This window comes from Pseudoliparis swirei, chromosome 12 (genome assembly GCF_029220125.1).
Source record: "Pseudoliparis swirei isolate HS2019 ecotype Mariana Trench chromosome 12, NWPU_hadal_v1, whole genome shotgun sequence".
Classification (NCBI taxonomy): domain Eukaryota; kingdom Metazoa; phylum Chordata; class Actinopteri; order Perciformes; family Liparidae; genus Pseudoliparis; species Pseudoliparis swirei.
The window spans coordinates 20,757,009-20,775,476 of NC_079399.1; the positions used below are offsets into that span (position 1 = coordinate 20,757,009).

General features: G+C 46.1%; 1 protein-coding gene across 1 annotated transcript; it reads left to right on the top strand.

The window, feature by feature from the left end:
* The first annotated feature begins 7,507 nt into the window (after window positions 1–7,507).
* On the top strand, window positions 7,508–16,533 carry mcm3 (minichromosome maintenance complex component 3). Its single transcript, XM_056428079.1, has 17 exons — window positions 7,508–7,651; window positions 7,838–7,950; window positions 8,613–8,821; window positions 8,944–9,074; window positions 9,600–9,838; window positions 10,339–10,447; window positions 10,573–10,726; window positions 11,772–11,903; window positions 11,983–12,191; window positions 13,111–13,285; window positions 13,373–13,499; window positions 13,813–13,963; window positions 14,093–14,233; window positions 14,330–14,436; window positions 14,526–14,599; window positions 15,052–15,139; window positions 16,025–16,533. Exons 1-17 carry the CDS (start codon window positions 7,577–7,579, stop codon window positions 16,221–16,223), a joined length of 2,433 nt encoding a protein of 810 aa, XP_056284054.1. The 5' UTR covers window positions 7,508–7,576; the 3' UTR covers window positions 16,224–16,533.
* The last annotated feature ends 1,935 nt before the right edge of the window (window positions 16,534–18,468 follow it).

Below are 18,468 nucleotides of genomic sequence, written 5' to 3' on the forward strand. Positions count from 1 at the left end.
CCCTATGGGTTCGCATCGTGTGAATCTAATGAGGCCAGAAGTGGCTTTCAGTAGCACAGACTCTACTGTCCTCCAAGTTCTTTGGCGACGGGCCGGCGGAGAAAGAAGTGGAAACACAGAGAGAGAGAGAGAGAGAAAGAGAGGGAGAGGAAGATGAGAAACGTTTACCGTTGCGCCGCCTTTCATGTCGTAGGCGTTGATTGTTTTCCTGTGGATGACAAAGAATAGAATGAGAGGCTATTCGGTGCTACGATGATGCAGCGCTATGGGGACGAAGGTGCAGACAGTCGTATCAACATATGTGGGTTTGAATGACGGCTCAAGACCTTTGAGACGATGTCCGTCTGCCACCTGTTGCCCCCTCTTTATGAGTTTATATCCTTCACAACATCCTGGTGCCTATAGTTCTGCCGTCAGCACCATCCTGTCCTGCTTTACGGGCCCAGCATGATAATCCAGTGCAGTATTATTCTGGCTTTGGTGAGACAAATCTTGACTTGATCAAGACCAATCTTGACTCGATAAAGACAAATCTGGACTCAATCAAGCCAAATCTTGACTTGATAAAGACCAATTTTGACTTGATCAAGACACATCTTGACTTGATCAAGAGTAAGACCAATTTTGACTTGATTAAGACACATCTTGACTCGATCAAGACCAATCTTGACTCGATAAAGACCAATCTTGACTTGATCAAGACCAATCTGGACTCGATCAAGACAAATCTGGACTTGATCAAGACCAATCTTGACTTGATAAAGACCAATCTTGACTTGATCAAGACCAATCTTGACTTGATAAAGACCAATCTTGACTTGATCAAGACCAATCTTGACTTGATCGAGACCAACCTGGACTTGATCAAGACCAATCTGGACTTGATCAAGATTTCTCTCAGTTGGGACTTGATCTAGTCCCTCTCGAAGGACGTCTCCCAAAAAATGCTACCTTGCATTAACCATTGATTATTTTCTACCGGCCCCTTATAGTCGTGTGCTACTCTCAGACGATGCCCACCAGGCACGTGCACAGATAGAGCCCTAGTGGTGCTCAAGCACCAGCTCCTTTGCCCTGGATGAGTAAAGTGCCCTTTTTGCTGGAGATTTTTTTATTTATTCATCCGTATTTAATAATAAAAGTTACTCTCTCTGTCATCAAGTGCCCCCAAATGTGTTTTATCATCCGGCGGGGCATTTATTTGAGTTCTTGTGAGAATTTCGCCCCGACATGCTCCGCGGCCAGTGTTGCCAGGTCCGCGGTTTTCCCGCGGAATTGGGCTACTTTTGAATTGTTGCCGCGGGTTGAATTTTTTGTCCGCTGGTTCGGGTAGACCTATTTTGCATGCAAATTACATGAATATCTTTAAATAAAAATCCATATTTTAAATGAAATAATTTATTTATACCCAAATCCTACCAAACTGACTCCAGATCAGCACGTACACGCCAACACATCCGCGCAGTGCCTTCGATCTCCGCGACCTTGTCCGTCACCATGGAAACATTGTCACGTGACATCTAAGCGCTTTGGTGCTAGTGACGTCACGGAGCCCCGAACCAGAGTCTGTAAGTAGAAGTGATTTCCAGCAAAGCAGCAGGGATTTGTGAATCTCACAGGAGAGGTGGGCGATAGGCGATTCAGAATCGCCTACACGGGAGGAGCGATTCATAGGCGAGTATGATTATGAATCGCCGACCTCCCCAACGGGGTGGGACGGTTTGGCGAGAATCACCTTGTGTGATTACTCCTACACCCCATCCCGGGGTGGGTTTGGTTCTGTGGGATTCACAAATGGGGCCCTTTTAACCCCTTAGTTTAGTTTAGTTTATTTTAGTTTAGTTTAGTTTAGTTTATTTCGATCAGCAAAATATACAACAATCAGAATTCAACAAAAGAAGAAAGTGGCTGACCGAAAGGGTCGAGGCTGAAGCTATCTAGCTTATAAGTGCCCTAAAAAAAACTTATTTCAAAGAACCATATATATATATTAGTGCTGTGAAAAATAACGCGTTAACGCGTTATGATTAAATTACAGGATTAATTAGTTAAATTTTGTTAACGCATTTAACGCATGTGCAGAATGAGCTTCCAATCCGTCTGTTGTTGGTCGTCTCTACAGCAGCATGTCATTCTGTCTCTACGTGTCGCGTTAACACGACTCCGATCTCCGTCTCGCGCGCCGCAGAGCTCCCCCCCCATCATGAAGGAGTTATGCTTAGGACACCAACATGGTTAGCAGCGGTACTGGACATGGACTTTAACAGCAGTGTATATGGTTTGGCACGGGCATATTTTGAGTTCTGATATTGGGCTGGTTTTTGGGCTGGTTTTAATTGGCCATTGGGCTGGTTTTGTCACACAGACCTGGCAACCCTGTCCGCGGCGCTCACGAGCCCCCCCTCCTCTCCCTCCCCCCGCCGCGCTCCTCCCTCCTCCTCCTCCTCCACTTCCTCCTCCGCGCAGGTCTCCTCGCGCCACCAAACGGGTGCACCTCCTTCTCCTCTGACCCGCAGCACCAGACACACAAGTAATGACGGTGTTTGTCCCCTGACGTTGTTTTGTGATCAACCACAACATTACGCTGCTGAAAACATGACGTCACAACTGGTCCGACGTTTCCTACATTTTTTTTTTTTTAAACTGTGATTTCAAAGCCTCGTCCAGCTGTTTACTGACGTTAGTTATGTTTAGAGAATAGAGAGAGGGAGAGAGAGAAGAGAAAGAAGAGAGAGAGAGAGAAGAGAGAGAAGAGAGAGGGAGAGAGAGAAGAGAGAGAGAGAAAAGAGAAAGAGGGAGAGAGAAGAGAGAGGAGAGGAGAGAGAGAAAAGAGAGAGAGAATTCTTATTACGTTCTATTTAATGGGCTAGTCTAGGATTTGCGTGGCCAGACTGAAAAAAAAATCATAAGGCCTCTCTTGTTCAGAGGGCCGGGCCAAATGTGGAGGCGGGGCGGGCCGTATCCGGCCTGTGGGCCGGAGCTTGAGGACCACTGCTCTTGGTTGTTGATGTCTATCAATATCGCTCATTTTGAAAATGACGTCAGAGGGCAATACGGATCTGTATCAGACCAGCGAGGAGGGCAATACGTGGCTGGCATGACGACCATTAGCCAATCAGAATGCTTGTACTGTTGTTGCTATATAATAATTCATCTTTATTCATAAAGAAAATGTAAGCTAGCGGTCTGATGCTGCCAGAGGAGACGCAGGTCGAGGATGTATTGCATCATCAGTGTATTGCTGCTCATGCTTCAACTCTGTCAGAATTTTTTTTTAGCATTGGGTGCCCTTTTTTTTGGTTTGAGCACCTGCCCCCCAAAATGTCTGTGCACGTGCCTGATGCCCACCCTCGGGGATGAAAACGCCGACCCATCCCTGCTGCAGCCATGGTCCTCCTCTGAAAGGTCCAACGGCGTTGGCAAAGTGAAGGATTACATCGTCGGCGTAAAACTCACGAGCAAACAAACTGGGGGTATCGGATATGCAGCGAATAACTCCTTGAGGCCACCCGCGTCCAAACTCAATCAGCACAGGTGACGCCGCTGTGCTCCTCTCCGTTAATTACACCAACAATTGACGCCTTGTGATTGCTGGCCCATTCCTCAGAGTGACAAGCCAGCAATGGAATGTAGAGAAACAGGCTGCAGATTGTTAAAGTGCTGTTTCAGCTCTGTGACACTGGTATGGAACGAATGCAAACACACACACACACACACACACACACACACACACACACACACACAAAGATCTCATTGGGAGCATCAGTGTTGTAGGGTTATTGGATCAAGTACAGCCCATTTGGCTTCAACTTCCTCAAGAAAGAAGATCTCTGAGAGAAACTTCTCCGCTTCCTCCTCTACAAATGGGCGACGCCCTTCGTCGCGAAATCGCACATCGGGTCCGACGAGTCTTCGGCTCTGTGCTGATGAAAAGTGGCGTTAACCAATTATTCTTATGTCTGGGAGGGGTAGAAATGAATCAGCCGGGCGCATTGTGAGGCAAACTGGAGCAGACTTGTTTTGGGTTGGTCACCATCACCAACACCTTTGGGTGTTCTTAATCACTTCAACTCCCTCTGAGTGACGCCATCGAATAGAGCCATCGGGCGTGTGTTCTATGGTTCTCGAGGAGCACAAGTACACAGTCACGTTCCCTCGTCAAACATATGACTCCCCCCCTCACCTTTGACACCGGGCGCAGAGTGCGAGGAGAGTGACGCCGAGGACGAGGAAGACGACGAGGGAGACGATGCCCACCTCCGGGGATGAGAGCCAACCCAGCGAGCCTACCATCCCTATCGGAGCCATCGTGCCGGGGGTTCTGGAAGAACGGCAAAGTTCAGGGTTCACGTCGGCAAAACATAAGTCGCAAGCAAACCAAAGTGGGTGATGTGGAATAAAACATGGATTTCTTCCGATTAAAATACAATCTGATGATGTCCAGCAAACATACAGCGAGAACATATTCTTTCCAAAAAAGACGATAGAGCGAAAAAGCCAAACAAGAACCAAACAGGTGTTCACTACTTACATTGTGTCTGCCGCTTGACTCCCCTGTCACCAACTGCTGTCAGTCATTCCACTGCCGGTGCTTTTATGTGGCTCGCAGCAGGCAGGTGACTCAGGGAGGGACTCGTACCATTGGTGTGGAGAGAAGGAGGCGCTGACAGCGAGCCCATGAACAAGCCCATTGTGGAGCCTTTTGTCTCACTAATTGATCTGACAACAAGCCGGTGAAAGGAGTACATGTTGGAGGACCAATTCCTCTCCTTTCAGTCTCCTGATTCATTGGGAGGGTGGTTCACTTGGTCGGTATAGTCCACTCAGCAGACTCGTTCTTCGGAATTTCTCGTTCTTCGGAATTTCAGTCGATCAATTAACTGTTCCAGACAAGAAGCTCTTTTAATTCAATTCAATTCAGTTTATTTGTATAGCCCAATTTCACAAATTACAAATTTGTCTCAGAGTGCTTTACAATCTGTACACATAGACATCCCTGCCCCAAAACCTCACATCGGACCAGGAAAAACTCCCAAATAACCCTTCAGGGGGAAAAAAAAAAGGGAAGAAACCTTCAGGAGAGCAACAGAGGAGGATCACTCTCCAGGATGGACAGATGCAATAGATGTAATGTGTACAGAAGGACAGATTTAGAGTTAAAACACATTCAATGAATGTGACAGAGTGTATGAATAGTTCATAGTAGGCATATTCCACGATGGAGACCTCCACGATTCATCAGGCAGATGGCGGTAGAGAGGCGGAGTGGGCGGAGTCTCAACAGTGGGCGGAGTCTCAACAGGACAGTGGCGTCGTCGTTAGCAGGAATTCCACGACCCAGACCTCGATGATCCGTCAGGCAGATAGGATCTATGCCGTCTCATAGGGTCCGATGACCCCATGAGACGTGAAGTCACAAGGACTCCGGGGAGAAAGCAGAGTTAGTAACGTGTGATTGAGAGATGAAAATTCATCCCTAAGGAGAGAAAAAAGAGGAGATAGGTGCTCAGTGCATCCTAAACGTCCCCCGGCAGCTATAAGCCTATAGCAGCATATCAAGGGGCTGGACCAGGTGAACCTGATTCAGCCCTAACTATAAGCTCTGTCAAAGAGGAAGGTCTTAAGTCTACTCTTAAACGAGGTGACTGTGTCTGCCTCCCGGACTGAAATTGGAAGCTGGTTCCATAGAAGAGGAGCTTGATAACAAAAGGCTCTGGCTCCCATTCTACTTTTTAAGACTCTAGGAACTACAAGTAGTCCCGCATTTAGTGAGCGCAGCTCTCTAGTGGGGCAATATGGTACTACAAGCTCCTTAAGATATGATGGTGCATCACCAATCAAGGCTTTGTACGTTAAGAGAAGAATTTTAAAAGTGATTCTTGATTTTACTGGGAGCCAGTGCAGAGCAGCTAGTGCAGGAGTGATGTGATCTCTTTTCTTAGTTTTAGTGAGAACACGAGCTGCAGCATTCTGGATCAACTGGAGGGACCTAAGAGACTTATTAGAGCAGCCTGATAATAAGGAGTTGCAGTAATCCAGTCTCGAAGTAACGAACGCGTGAACCAATTTTTCTGCATCTTTTTGAGACAAGATGTGCCTGATTTTTGAAATATTACATCGATGAAAGAATGCAGTCCTTGAGATTTGCTTTACGTGGAGTTAAAGGACAAGTCCCGATCAAAGATAACGCCAAGATTCTTTACAGTGGTGTTGGATGCCAGGGCAACGCCGTCTACAGAAACCACATCTACACTATTCTCACTTTGAATAGCTAACTCGATCACACTTTTCACTGACTCACTCTATCCATATCATGCTCAGTATTATGTTTCTATTTTAGTTGTATATGTAATCTTATGTTTTTAGGTTTGTTTTATGACATTTGCCTCTCGGGACTACAGATGAAAAATAACCTCTTGGCTGATAACTCTGGCACATTTACAGAAATGTTTTATTAATGTGCACTGTCCCTTATCAGATAAACCAAATAAAAAATGTAAATGTTTTTAAAAAGTTTCCATTAGGCACTGGTGTTAGTGTCAATTCTTATATTTTGTATTTTTACTCTTGTGTTTAATCTTTGTTGTTTTTTTGCTCTATTGTAGTGTATTTATTTGCCTAACTGTTATTGCAATCATATTCTATTTTTCACTGGTGTCAGTATTTAAAAAAAAATAATTCTTAGTTTTATTGTTCAAATATGTAAATATTAGTTTTCTATTGTTTTTGTTGTTGTTGTAATATTTAATAACACTTACTTACACTTTAATAGCACAATAATTTCCTCCAGGATAAATAAAGTTTAATATGATCTTAACTCAAGATAAAAAGGAATAAAGAAGATTAATTGTAATCTTATGAATATCACAACGCACATCAAGTTAGCTCTCTACGTCTCACACACACACACTGGTTTCCCTCCCAGGTGCTATTATTATTTTATCCACAGCTGATATGAAGGATTCTACAGGCAGGTTTAATGAACTATATCAAATTAAATCTGTGAGCTAGAGCCAAACTACGAAAATGAAGCTCCGCTTCTTTGAGCACATTTGTATGGTATTTATAGTGATTTGGCGCCCTCTAGTGGCCTAAAGGTAAACTGCATTGGTCACAGTTGTACGCTGTCAGACTTTTTCCCGATATACTACATACTGCAACGTATTAAACACTTTTTAATGATATACTGTACAACGATATGTTGACATCCTATACTTTGTTTCCTCCTTACTCTCCCCACACCCCCCATTCTCTCTCTCTCTCTCTCCCTCTGACACACACACACACACGAGCCCCAGCCAGGCCACAACCCTCTTCCGGCGCCACTTTCGCGCGAGTTTTTGAAGGGGCGGGCCCATGTGCTCGTCCCGGTGGATTTCATTGGCCAGCTGGACGCTTACCCGCCGACGACGCAATACGCGTGCGCAGAGCTGACCAATCACTTCTCACGCTCTGCTTGCACGCGACACGCAGTGGCGGGAAAAGCTCCTCTGTGTGTAGTCGGACTGCAGCGAGGCGCGCACAGCACCGATTTCCAAGATTCAGGGGAAATAAGCGTGATAAATAAAAACCCACCATGTCTACCAACGTCGTGGATGACCAGGCGATGAGAGAGGCTCAGAGGGACTACCTGGACTTCCTGGACGATGACGTAAGTCGGACTTTTATCCCGTTTTATCTTTAGTTGTGTCCATGCGGCCATAACAAAAGAAGTCAGTAAAGCCGCCGGTGACAGTTGAGTCTCTTTCGCCCATATCGGAAGCATCTTTTAGTGAAATCAATATTAAAGTGATTTTATTTTAACACTTAGAAACCTTTTTATGTCCGTTTCCGGCAGCAAGACCAGGGGGTTTACCAAAGTAAGGTCCGGGAAATGATCAGTGATAATAAAGGTCGCCTGGTGGTCAACATCAACGACCTGAGGAGGCGCAACGAGGCCCGGGCTGCAAAGTAAGTGTGTGTGTGTGTGTGTGTGTGTGTGTGTCGTTTGGGAAAGCAGTCAGCTGATCTAAGAAACCGTGGCTACACATTTGACCTGTTTTGACCTTTTACATTCTCCTACATTATTATTCATTGCATAAAATAACCAGTGTAAATAACCCCATGAGAGGTTTATTATTATGTGTTTGACTGTTTTTGTATCTGCCTTAATAGTTTTGATGTATGACTTTTTTATATTGTATCGTTTGAATACTTTATAGACGTTTTAATCTACTTCCTCTTTATACTTTAATCGGACTTTTATTTTGATAGGTTAAACGGAAGCGCACTTATTTTACGGATGGACAGATGCGCATTTATTGCAAGGTTTAATAGTTTTAATAGACCGTATGATGCTAACGCTCTTACGGTGCTGATTGTTTACGAGTTTTAATTCACGTTTATTCACCTAAAGAGAGAAAATAAAGAAGTTTCACCAGCAGTAAGTTTCACGCTACAACCAGTATTAGTGGTCTCAGTTCAGTTTTGACGTTATTGTTCTGCAGCATCACTGAATACACGTCTTCAACATGTATAGTTTGTTTTTGTGTCGTCGTCGTCATTCCCATATGGCCGTGTACACACAGCCCATCGCACAGTGAAGGTGATATTCCGTCCCTCTCTCCGCCCAGACTCATGAGCAACGCCTTCGAGGAGCTGCTGGCGTTCCAGCGCGCCCTGAAGGACTTCGTGGCCTCCGTGGACGCCACCTACGCCAAGCAGTACGAGGAGTTCTTCGTGGCCTTGGAGGGCAGCTTCGGCACCAAGCACGTCACCCCCCGCACCCTCAACGCCCGCCTGCTGGGCAGCATGGTGTGTGTGGAGGGCATCATCACCAAGTGTGAGTGTGTGTGTGTGTGTGGTCCCCTCCCCCCACCTGGGCTCCACTGTTATGTCATCGTTGCTTCAAAATGGCTGAGGTGATGTTAAGACCGCCCGTGTCATTGGCTCCTCCTCCTTCAGGTTCCCTGGTGCGTCCTAAAGTGGTGCGCAGCGTCCACTACTGCCCGGCGACCAAGAAGACCATCGAGAGGAAGTACAGCGACATGACCTCGCTGGACGCCTTCCCCACCAGCGCCATCTACCCCACCAAGGTAACGCCACTCGACTCTTAGCGCCTCACTTATCTGAGACGTTCTTTAGCTCCATGCTTTTTACACACACACACACGCGCGCGCATGTACACATCACTAAAGCCTCGTTCACACCAAAAGCGTATCGCCGTGGAAACGGTTATCATTTCCTTCATCCACCACGAAGAACTAACCACTATTTCTGCTTAATACTTGTTGAAGACGTGTCTGTGTGTATGTATATATATGTGTGTATGTGTATATATATTTATACATGTATAAATATCTATACGTATACGTGTGTGTGTATATATATTTATTTATTTATACATGTATAAATATCTATGTATGTGTGTATATATATATTTATACATGTATAAATATCTATGTATGTGTATATATATATTTATACATGTGTATATGTATATACATATACATATATATCGCCAACACTGATTGGCTTTCGCAATGTGCAATTTGCGCCAAAATTGGCACCTGCTTTTGGCGTGAACGCACCTTTTACTCGCGTTCGGCGCTCGCCCCCAGGACGAGGAGAACAACCCCCTGGAGACGGAGTTCGGCCTCTCGGTCTACAAAGACCACCAGACCATCACGGTGCAGGAGATGCCGGAGAAGGCCCCGGCCGGCCAGCTGCCGCGCTCCGTGGACATCATCCTGGACAACGACCTGGTGGACCTGGTGAAGCCGGGCGACCGCGTGCAGGCCATCGGCACGTACCGCTGCCTGCCCGGCAAGAAGGGGGGCTTCACCTCCGGGACCTTCAGGTGAGACGGGATCACAGCGTGGATGTGTGTATATATATATATATATGTGTGTGTGTGTATATATATTTTTTAGTGTGTATTTATTTATATATATGTGTGTGTGTATATATATTTTTTTAGTGTGTATTTATTTATATATATATATATGTGTGTATATATATTTTTTAGTGTGTATTTATTTATATATATGTGTGTAGATATATATATATATGTGTGTATATATATTTTTTAGTGTGTATTAATTTATATATGTGTGTGTATATATATTTTTTAGTGTGTATTTATTTATATATATGTGTGTGTATATATTTATATATATGTGTGTGTATATATATTATATATGTATTTATTTATATATATTTATACATACATGTGTATGTATTTGTGTGTATATATGACGTTCACGTAAGACAGGATCAAAGCGTCCCGCCTGAGTGGCTGACTCCGCCCCCCTCTGAGTTCTTTATCTTTATCTCCTCCTCTTCCTCCTCCTCGCTCAGGACCATCATGATCGCCTGCCACGTCAAACCGATGAGCAAGGAAGTGTCGCCCAACTTCTCGGCGGACGACGTGGCCAAGATCAGGAACTTCAGCCGGAGCCGCTCCCTGGTCAGACCTCCGGTTCCCACGACGACTCGCGATGACGATCGGCTCCCTAATATCTTGTTTTAGTGATTCCTTGAATTCTTCCCTTTTCCTTTTTTTATATCTGTATCACTTGTTGTGTTGTCCAGGATGTGTTTGACCAGCTGGCCCACTCCCTGGCTCCCAGTATCCACGGCCACCAGTACATCAAGAAGGCCATCCTGTGCATGCTGCTGGGCGGCGTGGAGAAGATTCTGGAGAACGGCTCGCGCATCAGAGGAGACATCAACATCCTGCTCATCGGTACGGCCATCTTGTTTCTGCAATGATCACAAAGTGTTGATCCATGGTTCTGCTGCACTTTGTTGGGGAGACTTCTTCTTCTTCTTCCTCTTCTTCCCTCCTCTCACTTCTTCTTCCTCTTCTTCTTCTTCCCTCCTCTCGCTTCTTCTTCTTCTTCCCCTTCCTTCTCCCTCTTCTTCGTCCTCCTTCCTTTCCTCCTTCATTTTCCTTCTCTTCATCCTCCTTCATTTTCCTTCTTTTCATCCTTCCTTTCCTCCTTCATTTTCCTTCTCTTCATCCTCCTTCTCCCTCTTCTTCATCCTCCTCCTTCGTCCTCTTCTTTATCCTTCCTTCCTTCCTCCTCCCCCCTCTTTCTTCTTTTCCCTCTTTCTTCTTCCTTCTCCCTCTTCTTCATTCTTCTTCCTATTCCTTCCCAGTCTTCTTCATCCTCCTTCCTTCCTTTTTTTTCTTCGTTTCCTTTCTCCTACCTCTTCCTCTTAATCCTTCCTCTTCATCCTACTCCTCCATCCTTCCTTCTTCTTCTTCTTCATCCTTCTTCCTTCTTCCTCCTTTTTTTTCTTCGTTTCCTTTCTCCTTCCTCTTCCTCTTCTTCATCCTTCTTCCTTCATCCTACTCCTCCATCCTTCCTTCTTCCTTCCTCCTCCTTTTTTTTCTTTGTTTCCTTTCTCCTACCTCTTCCTCTTAATCCTTCCTCTTCATCCTACTCCTCCATCCTTCCTTCTTCTTCATCCTTCTTTATTCTTCCTCCTCCCTATTCCTCTTCTTCCTTCTTCATTCTTCTTCCTATTCCTTCCCAGTCTTCTTCATCCTCCTTCCTTTCCTCCTTCATCTTCCTTCTCTTCATCCTCCTCCTTCTCCCTCTTCTTCATCCTTCCTTCCTCCTCCCTCTTTCTTCTTTTCCCTCTTTCTTCTCTCTCTTCTTCTTCATCCTCCTTCCTTTCCTCCTTCATCTTCCTTCTCTTCATCTTCCTTCTCCCTCTTCTTTATCCTTCCTTCCTCTTGATCCTTCTTTATTCTTCTTCGTGTTCCTCTTCTTCCTCACCAGGCGATCCGTCGGTAGCGAAGTCCCAGCTGCTGCGTTACGTGCTCCACACGGCGCCGCGGGCCATCCCGACCACGGGGCGGGGCTCCACCGGCGTGGGCCTGACGGCCGCGGTCACCACGGACCAGGAGACCGGTACGACGCGCTCCTCCTCGCCGCCGCCGGCGTCCGCTCGAGCCTGATCGCTCACCCTCTGCGTCTGTCTCCCCCCCAGGCGAGCGCTGCCTGGAGGCGGGCGCCATGGTGCTGGCCGACCGCGGCGTGGTGTGCATCGACGAGTTCGACAAGATGTCCGACATGGACCGCACCGCCATCCACGAGGTGATGGAGCAGGGCCGCGTCACCATCGCCAAGGCCGGCATCCACGCGCGCCTCAACGCGCGCTGCTCCGTGCTGGCGGCCGCCAACCCCGTCTACGGCCGGGTAACCACCGCGCTGCTGCTGCTCCTCTTCTTCTTCCCTCCTCTTTCTTCTCCTTCTCCCTCTTCGTCCTCCTTCTTCCTCTTTCTTCTCCTTCTTCCTCTTCTTCAGCCTCCTTCCTTTCATCTTCCTTCTCTTCATCCTCCTCCTCCTCCCTCTTCTTTATCCTTCCTACCTCCTCCTCCCTCTTCCTCTTCATCCTTCTTCTTTTTCCTTCCTCTTCATCCTACTCCTTCATCATTCCTTCTTCTTCATCCCTTCTTCATCATCCTTCCTCTTCATCCTACTCCTCCATCCTTCCTTCTTCTTCTTCATCCTTCTTCCTTCCTCCTCTTTTTTCTTTGTTTCCTTTCTCCTACCTCTTCCTCTTCTTCATCCTTCTTTCTTCTTCCTTCCTCCTCCCTATTCCTCTTCATCCTTCTTCTTTTTCCTTCTTCATCCTACTCCTCCATCCTTCCTTCTTCCTTCCTCTTTTTTCTTCGTTTCCTTTCTCCTACCTCTTCATCATTTCTTCTTCTTCATCCTTCTTTCTTCTTCCTCCTCCTCCCTATTCCTCTTCTTCTTTTTTCTTCTTCATCCTACTCCTTCATCATTCCTTCTTCTTCTTCACCCTTCTTCCTTGCTCCTTCCTCTTCATCATTTCTTCTTCTTCAGCCTTCCTTCCTCCACCCTCTTCTTCATCATCCTTCCTCTTTATCCTACTCCTTCATCATTCCTTCTTCCTTCCTCCTCCTCCCTTTTCATTTTCATCCTTCTTTTTCCTTCTTCCTCCCTCTTCCTCTTCATGCTACTCCTTCATCATTTCTACTTCATCCTTCTTTCTTATCCGTCTTCCTCCTTTTTCATGCTCCTTCCTCTTCATCCTCCTCCTCCTCCCTCCACCTCTGAAAGTGTTAATCCCCCTCTCTCTGGTCTCGTGCAGTACGACCAGTACAAAACCCCTATGGAGAACATCGGCCTCCAGGACTCGCTGCTGTCTCGTTTTGACCTCCTCTTCATCGTCCTGGATCAGATGGACGCCGAGCAGGACCGCGAGATCTCTGACCACGTGCTGCGGATGCACCGCTACAGAGACCCCCGCGAGCAGGAGGGAACAGGTACGTGCTCGAGGACCTCCCGTCACGGCCGTCTTTGTAAAGCGGTCGCTGTTTGTTTTTAATCGTGGTCGTGTGTGTTTCTCGCAGCCATGGCCTTCGGCGGCTCGGTGGACGTCCTGGCGACTGAAGACCCGGACGCCATCGTGGAGGAGCACGAGGAGCTGCAGATCTACGAGAAGCACAACAACCTGCTGCATGGAACCAAGAAGAAGAGGTACACACACACACACACACACACACACTAAACCTTTGCAGGGACTTAAAAAATGATATATATATATATTTTATATATAATTATTTGATTCACTGAATTTTTTAAATTCAGATTAATATATATATATTTATATATATGTGTTTTATTTATGTAGGTGTGTGTTTATATATATGTGTGTGTTATTTATGTGTGTGTATATATATATATATATATAATTTGTATTTATTTATATATATATATATAAACACACATACACACACGTAAATAAAAAATATATAAATAAAGAAAGATGCACTGTGTCTTTTTGTCTCAGGGATAAGATTTTGAGCAAGGAGTTCATGAGGAAGTACATCCACATCGCCAAGGCGGTGACGCCCGTGCTCACTGAGGAGGCAGCCAATCACATTGCAGAGGAGTACACGAGGCTGCGGAGCCAGGAGCAGATGGGTGCCGACATGGCCAGGGTGAGCACCGGGCCTTTTTTTATAAAGAGTATCTATTGGGGGGGGGGGGGGGGGTTAGACATGAGGTCCTGAGCAGGGGTCTTGTCTCGATGCTGCTCTGACCCCGCCCCTCCTCCTCCTCTCCCTCAGACCGCTCCGGTGACGGCCCGAACGCTGGAGACGCTGATCCGGCTGTCCACGGCACACGCCAAGGCCCGCATGAGCAAAGCCGTGGAGCTGGAGGACTCGGAGGTCGCCGTGGAGCTTGTCCAGTTCGCCTACTTCAAAAAGGTTTTGTCCTGACCGCGGCGGCTCGAGGAACGGGACGATGCTTTCCCGCGTCTCGACGCGTGAACGAAGCTCACGCCGTCCGGTTTCCTTCCGCAGGTCCTGGAGAAAGTGAAGAAACGCCCGCGGCAGGAGCGGGACTTGAGTTCGGAGGAGGAGGAGGAGGCCTCCACTCAGAGTTCACAGAAAACGGACAAGAAAAAGAGGTGACGCTTTTGACCCCTCGACGTGATGGAGAAATGGGGAAAAGGCTCTCGCGGCCATCGTTGTTCACACTATCCCGTTTGTCCAGCAGGGGGCGCCTCGGTTCTCAGGGCAGCGAGGCCTACAGCCCGTATGACTTCAGCGAGCAGCAGGAGGTTCCTGAGAGTAAGCATCCCTTTTATTAGGGACCCATTCCAGACATTCAGGCTCACTTTAGCACATCTACTTTGCTTTTATTCTGTTTTTAAGAAGGATAAACTGCAAACTAAATGTTTTGCATCTGGACTTTGTAGCTTGACTTCTGTGGAGGCTGAACATCTGTTGAAAAATATATCCAATCAACTCGGTTCTTCTCGTGATGGAGCCCTGCCATGCTAAACACAATATTTACTGTGTAATGAAAAACGTCTGGATATGCGGGCAAAAAAACCTAAAAATCATTTAAATTTTTCCTAAAACTGTTATGTACCGTGTTACTTTAACGGTGTATGGCCCAATTATTTTTGATAGTCAGACAGTATGTTACACGCTTGAGGCTGTAACGTGTTTTAACCTTCAGCTGGCATGTTTCCAAGTTTGTATTGGAGTTCTCACGTCGGTCCTTCTGGTCACTCTAGTTCAGGCCGGGACCCCCAAGCCGGCCAGGCCCCAGCGGGAGGAGGAGGAGGAGCCTATGGACGCCGCCTCACAGCTCTCCGCAGAGAGGTGGGCGACGCACACAAACAGGAAGTGCACCGCTGTGCTGCAGATGCGTGCTCTTCATGAGCAGCCGCTACTTGATGGAAGTAGTTCCAGACAACAACAAATATATTTTTTTTGCGCTTTTACTTTACGATCGTAAACATTATTTTAATCGTGCCGATGCAAATTAGCTTTATGTCGTCGTTTCAGTTGACCGTCTCAATGTGTCAACTGCTTCCCTATAAAGTCAGGGGGGAAGGAGGCAGATGTGTGTCTTTATTACATAAACAAAAAAATGTGTTTTAAGAGCAAATTTATTGTTTTTTAAGTAAATTAATAGTTGGTTTCTCTTACGAAGCTGAAATATGTTGCTGCAAATCCTAATCAATTAATTTGATCTCAAGAAATTTTATTTTGTTTCCGTAATTAAGACATATCTACCTTCATTAGGGAGGTCTTCACTGTGCGTGTGTGTGAATTTTTTTACTAACTTTTTTTTATTGAAAGTCAGCATCAATCAGACATTTAAAAATGTCTTTCAGACAATTGACATTGCATGTGCAGATTCTTAGATGATGCTCGTTTTAGTTAAATATATATTTAGAGCAAGAAGTGTAAAACATAAGATAATCAACAACGAAGCGACTGAATGAAACAAAAAGAAAACAGTGTCTAACTAGGGAGTGATATATTCTCTATTGTACATTTAATTTATGAAAATGAAATCGGGTCGATGAGGTGTTACCTATGCAACACATTTTGTTGTTGATGCCGTTATCTTCTCCATGTTGTCAACGTCCTCTGTAACGTCCAGCCATGTGTTCAGAGGAGAGAGGGGTCGTAATAGTTTTGATTGACGAGTCTTGAGACTTAACCGTAACCGACGCCGTGCTCTTCTTCCGCCGCCAGGCTGAAGGAGTTCAAGTCGTCCCTCTTCGCCGTGTTCCAGTCGGCCCACGCCCAATCGGTGAAGAGGGCGAGCCTGACGGAGGACATCAACAAGGGGCGCGAGAGCCGCTTCACGGAGGCCGAGGTTCGCGGCGCCCTGGCTCGCATGCAGGACGACAACCAGGTCATGATGGCCGACGACATCATCTTCCTCATCTGAGGGGCCGGCGGAGATCGCATGGACTTAAAAAAAAGAAACCGGGACTGTTTTGTTGTTGTTGTTGTTGTACGGTCATGTTTCATCTCTTTGTGTTGCACACACAAAACAAAAACACCCAACAGCTGATCTCTGTCCCCGCCATGATGACACATGCAGTTTGTCCTCCCGATGGACGGTGGTTCCGTGTCCGACGCCCTGACAGCGCGACGCACCAACGCGTCCGGATTTGTATATAGTTCACAAGAATTTTTGACATTTGTAACTGTTCTATTTCTAGCTATTAAAAAAATAAAAATGTAATGGGACAAGACTCCGATTGTTGATGAAGTGCTACAATAAGACATGTCACTTCATACTTTTTTTTTTTTTTAACCTTCTCTGCACAGTTTCTACACTGGGAAAACCATTTTTTATTTTTCCACCAATTGTTTTAAAGTTGACCTGACATTTTTTATTTATTTAGCAATTCATTTAAATGTGGTTTATTTTATATAGCCCAATATCACAAATTATGATTTTGTATCAGAGGGCTTTAGAATCTGTACACATACAACATCCCTGACCTTTGACCTCACGTCTTATCAGAAACAACTCCCAAGAAATAGTAAGGGCAGGAAGTATCAGACCCAGCCAGGTCCAATGAACCCTCTGAGATGTGAAGTTACAAAGACTGCAGAGTTAGTAATGTGTGATGGAGAGATGAAAATAAATAGGTGCTCAGTGTATCCTAAGTGTCCCCCAGCAGCCTATCAGCCTATAGCAGCATCTCTAGGTCTGGACCAGGTGAACCTGGTTCAGCCTTTTAAGACTTTCTCTGCGCACACACTCAGTGGACTGGTCCCCACAGGGGGCCCACTAAAATGTGAAGTTTTAATCGTGGAAAAAAAGACATTTGAGACCCTGAACTATCACCTTCACGTGACTGGGACTACAGATGAAGTCTGTTTACGAGGTCCAACTGTTGGACATACCTCCAAGTTCTCAGCAACGACCGTGAGAACTACAACAAATCAACCTTGTGTCCAAAATACATAAGTATTTATACTAAATAAAGTGAATTGAATTTAGTATTTTCGACTGGTGGCAGACGAGATGCGTTTTATATACATTCATACTTTGCACCCTGAGGAGATCACTGCATGCCTCGTGCAGGTGCATTTATTCGACCCATGTGTGTTACGTGAATAAAACTTTATTTTGAATAAACACTTGAATGGATGAAGGCACTTGCAAATGACAAGGTAGTTCAAAATATGAAGCATGCTTTGGAGTTTCATTTGTATCTTTACTTCAGACCTTTTTCTTTTATAAAATGTCTTTGTGACAAATTGTTATAAAAGTGTGCCAAAGAAATACTGCAGGGAGGAATTTTAATGTCACACGTGTGAATTGGAGCGAACACTTTAACGAAGAGCTGCTCTAGAAGGACTTCACCTCTTCCTGCTTCAGTACGAAGAGTGTTCACAAGAAGTAAAAAAATAAAAATAAAGCATCCACTTTGTGTGGGAGGCAGGTCCCATGAAGCTCACAGGTCCCATGAAGCTCACAGGTCCCTGTGTTCAGCTCCCACCTTCACTTAACAGCTCAGCATGAGCCAGTAGGATTAGGTTTCAGGTGTGTGTGTGTGTGTGTGTGTGTGTGTAGCTTTAGGCCTGCCGCTCTGATTTTTTCCAGCACCAACCGCAATGATGCCAGGGCTTGCTCGAACGAGTTACCGTGAACCAGGATGTCGTCCAGGTAAACCAGGCACTGTTGACGTGGAATTCCTTCCAATACCTTGTCCATCAACCTGACGAAGGTGGCAGGAGCGTTACACAGTCCAAAACTGAGGACCTTGAACTGCCACAGTCCCCGTCCGGTGCAAAACGCAGTCTTTGGCCGGGCCTCCGGGGCGAGAGGCACCTGGTAGTATCCACTGCGGAGGTCCAAAGAAGAGAACCAGGAGGACCCAGAGACCAGGTCCAAAGACTCATCAATGCGGGGCAGTGGGTATGAATCTTTCCTGGTTACCCCATTTACAGGCATGTAGTCAGCGCAGTCGCCAGCCACGTATCTTTTTTGGAACCATGACAACGGCTGCTGCCCAGGGGCTATCGGACGGCTCGATGACACCCGCCTGCAGCATGCTCTCGACCGCTTCGTCACATGCCTGTTGACGGGCCAGCGGGAGGCGGCGTGGGCGGCACTTGATAGGACGTGCGTCCCCTGTGTCAATCTCATGCTGCACTAGATGAGTTTGACCTAC

Excerpts from the sequence above, each read along its gene's own strand:
- mcm3 (XM_056428079.1), top strand. The coding sequence starts at position 7,577 with ATGTCTACCAACGTCGTGGATGACCAGGCGATGAGAGAGGCTCAGAGG. Across the intron at positions 7,652-7,837 it reads TGGACTTCCTGGACGATGAC|CAAGACCAGGGGGTTTACCA; the intron begins GTAAGTCGGACT and ends CGTTTCCGGCAG. Across the intron at positions 7,951-8,612 it reads AACGAGGCCCGGGCTGCAAA|ACTCATGAGCAACGCCTTCG; the intron begins GTAAGTGTGTGT and ends CTCTCCGCCCAG.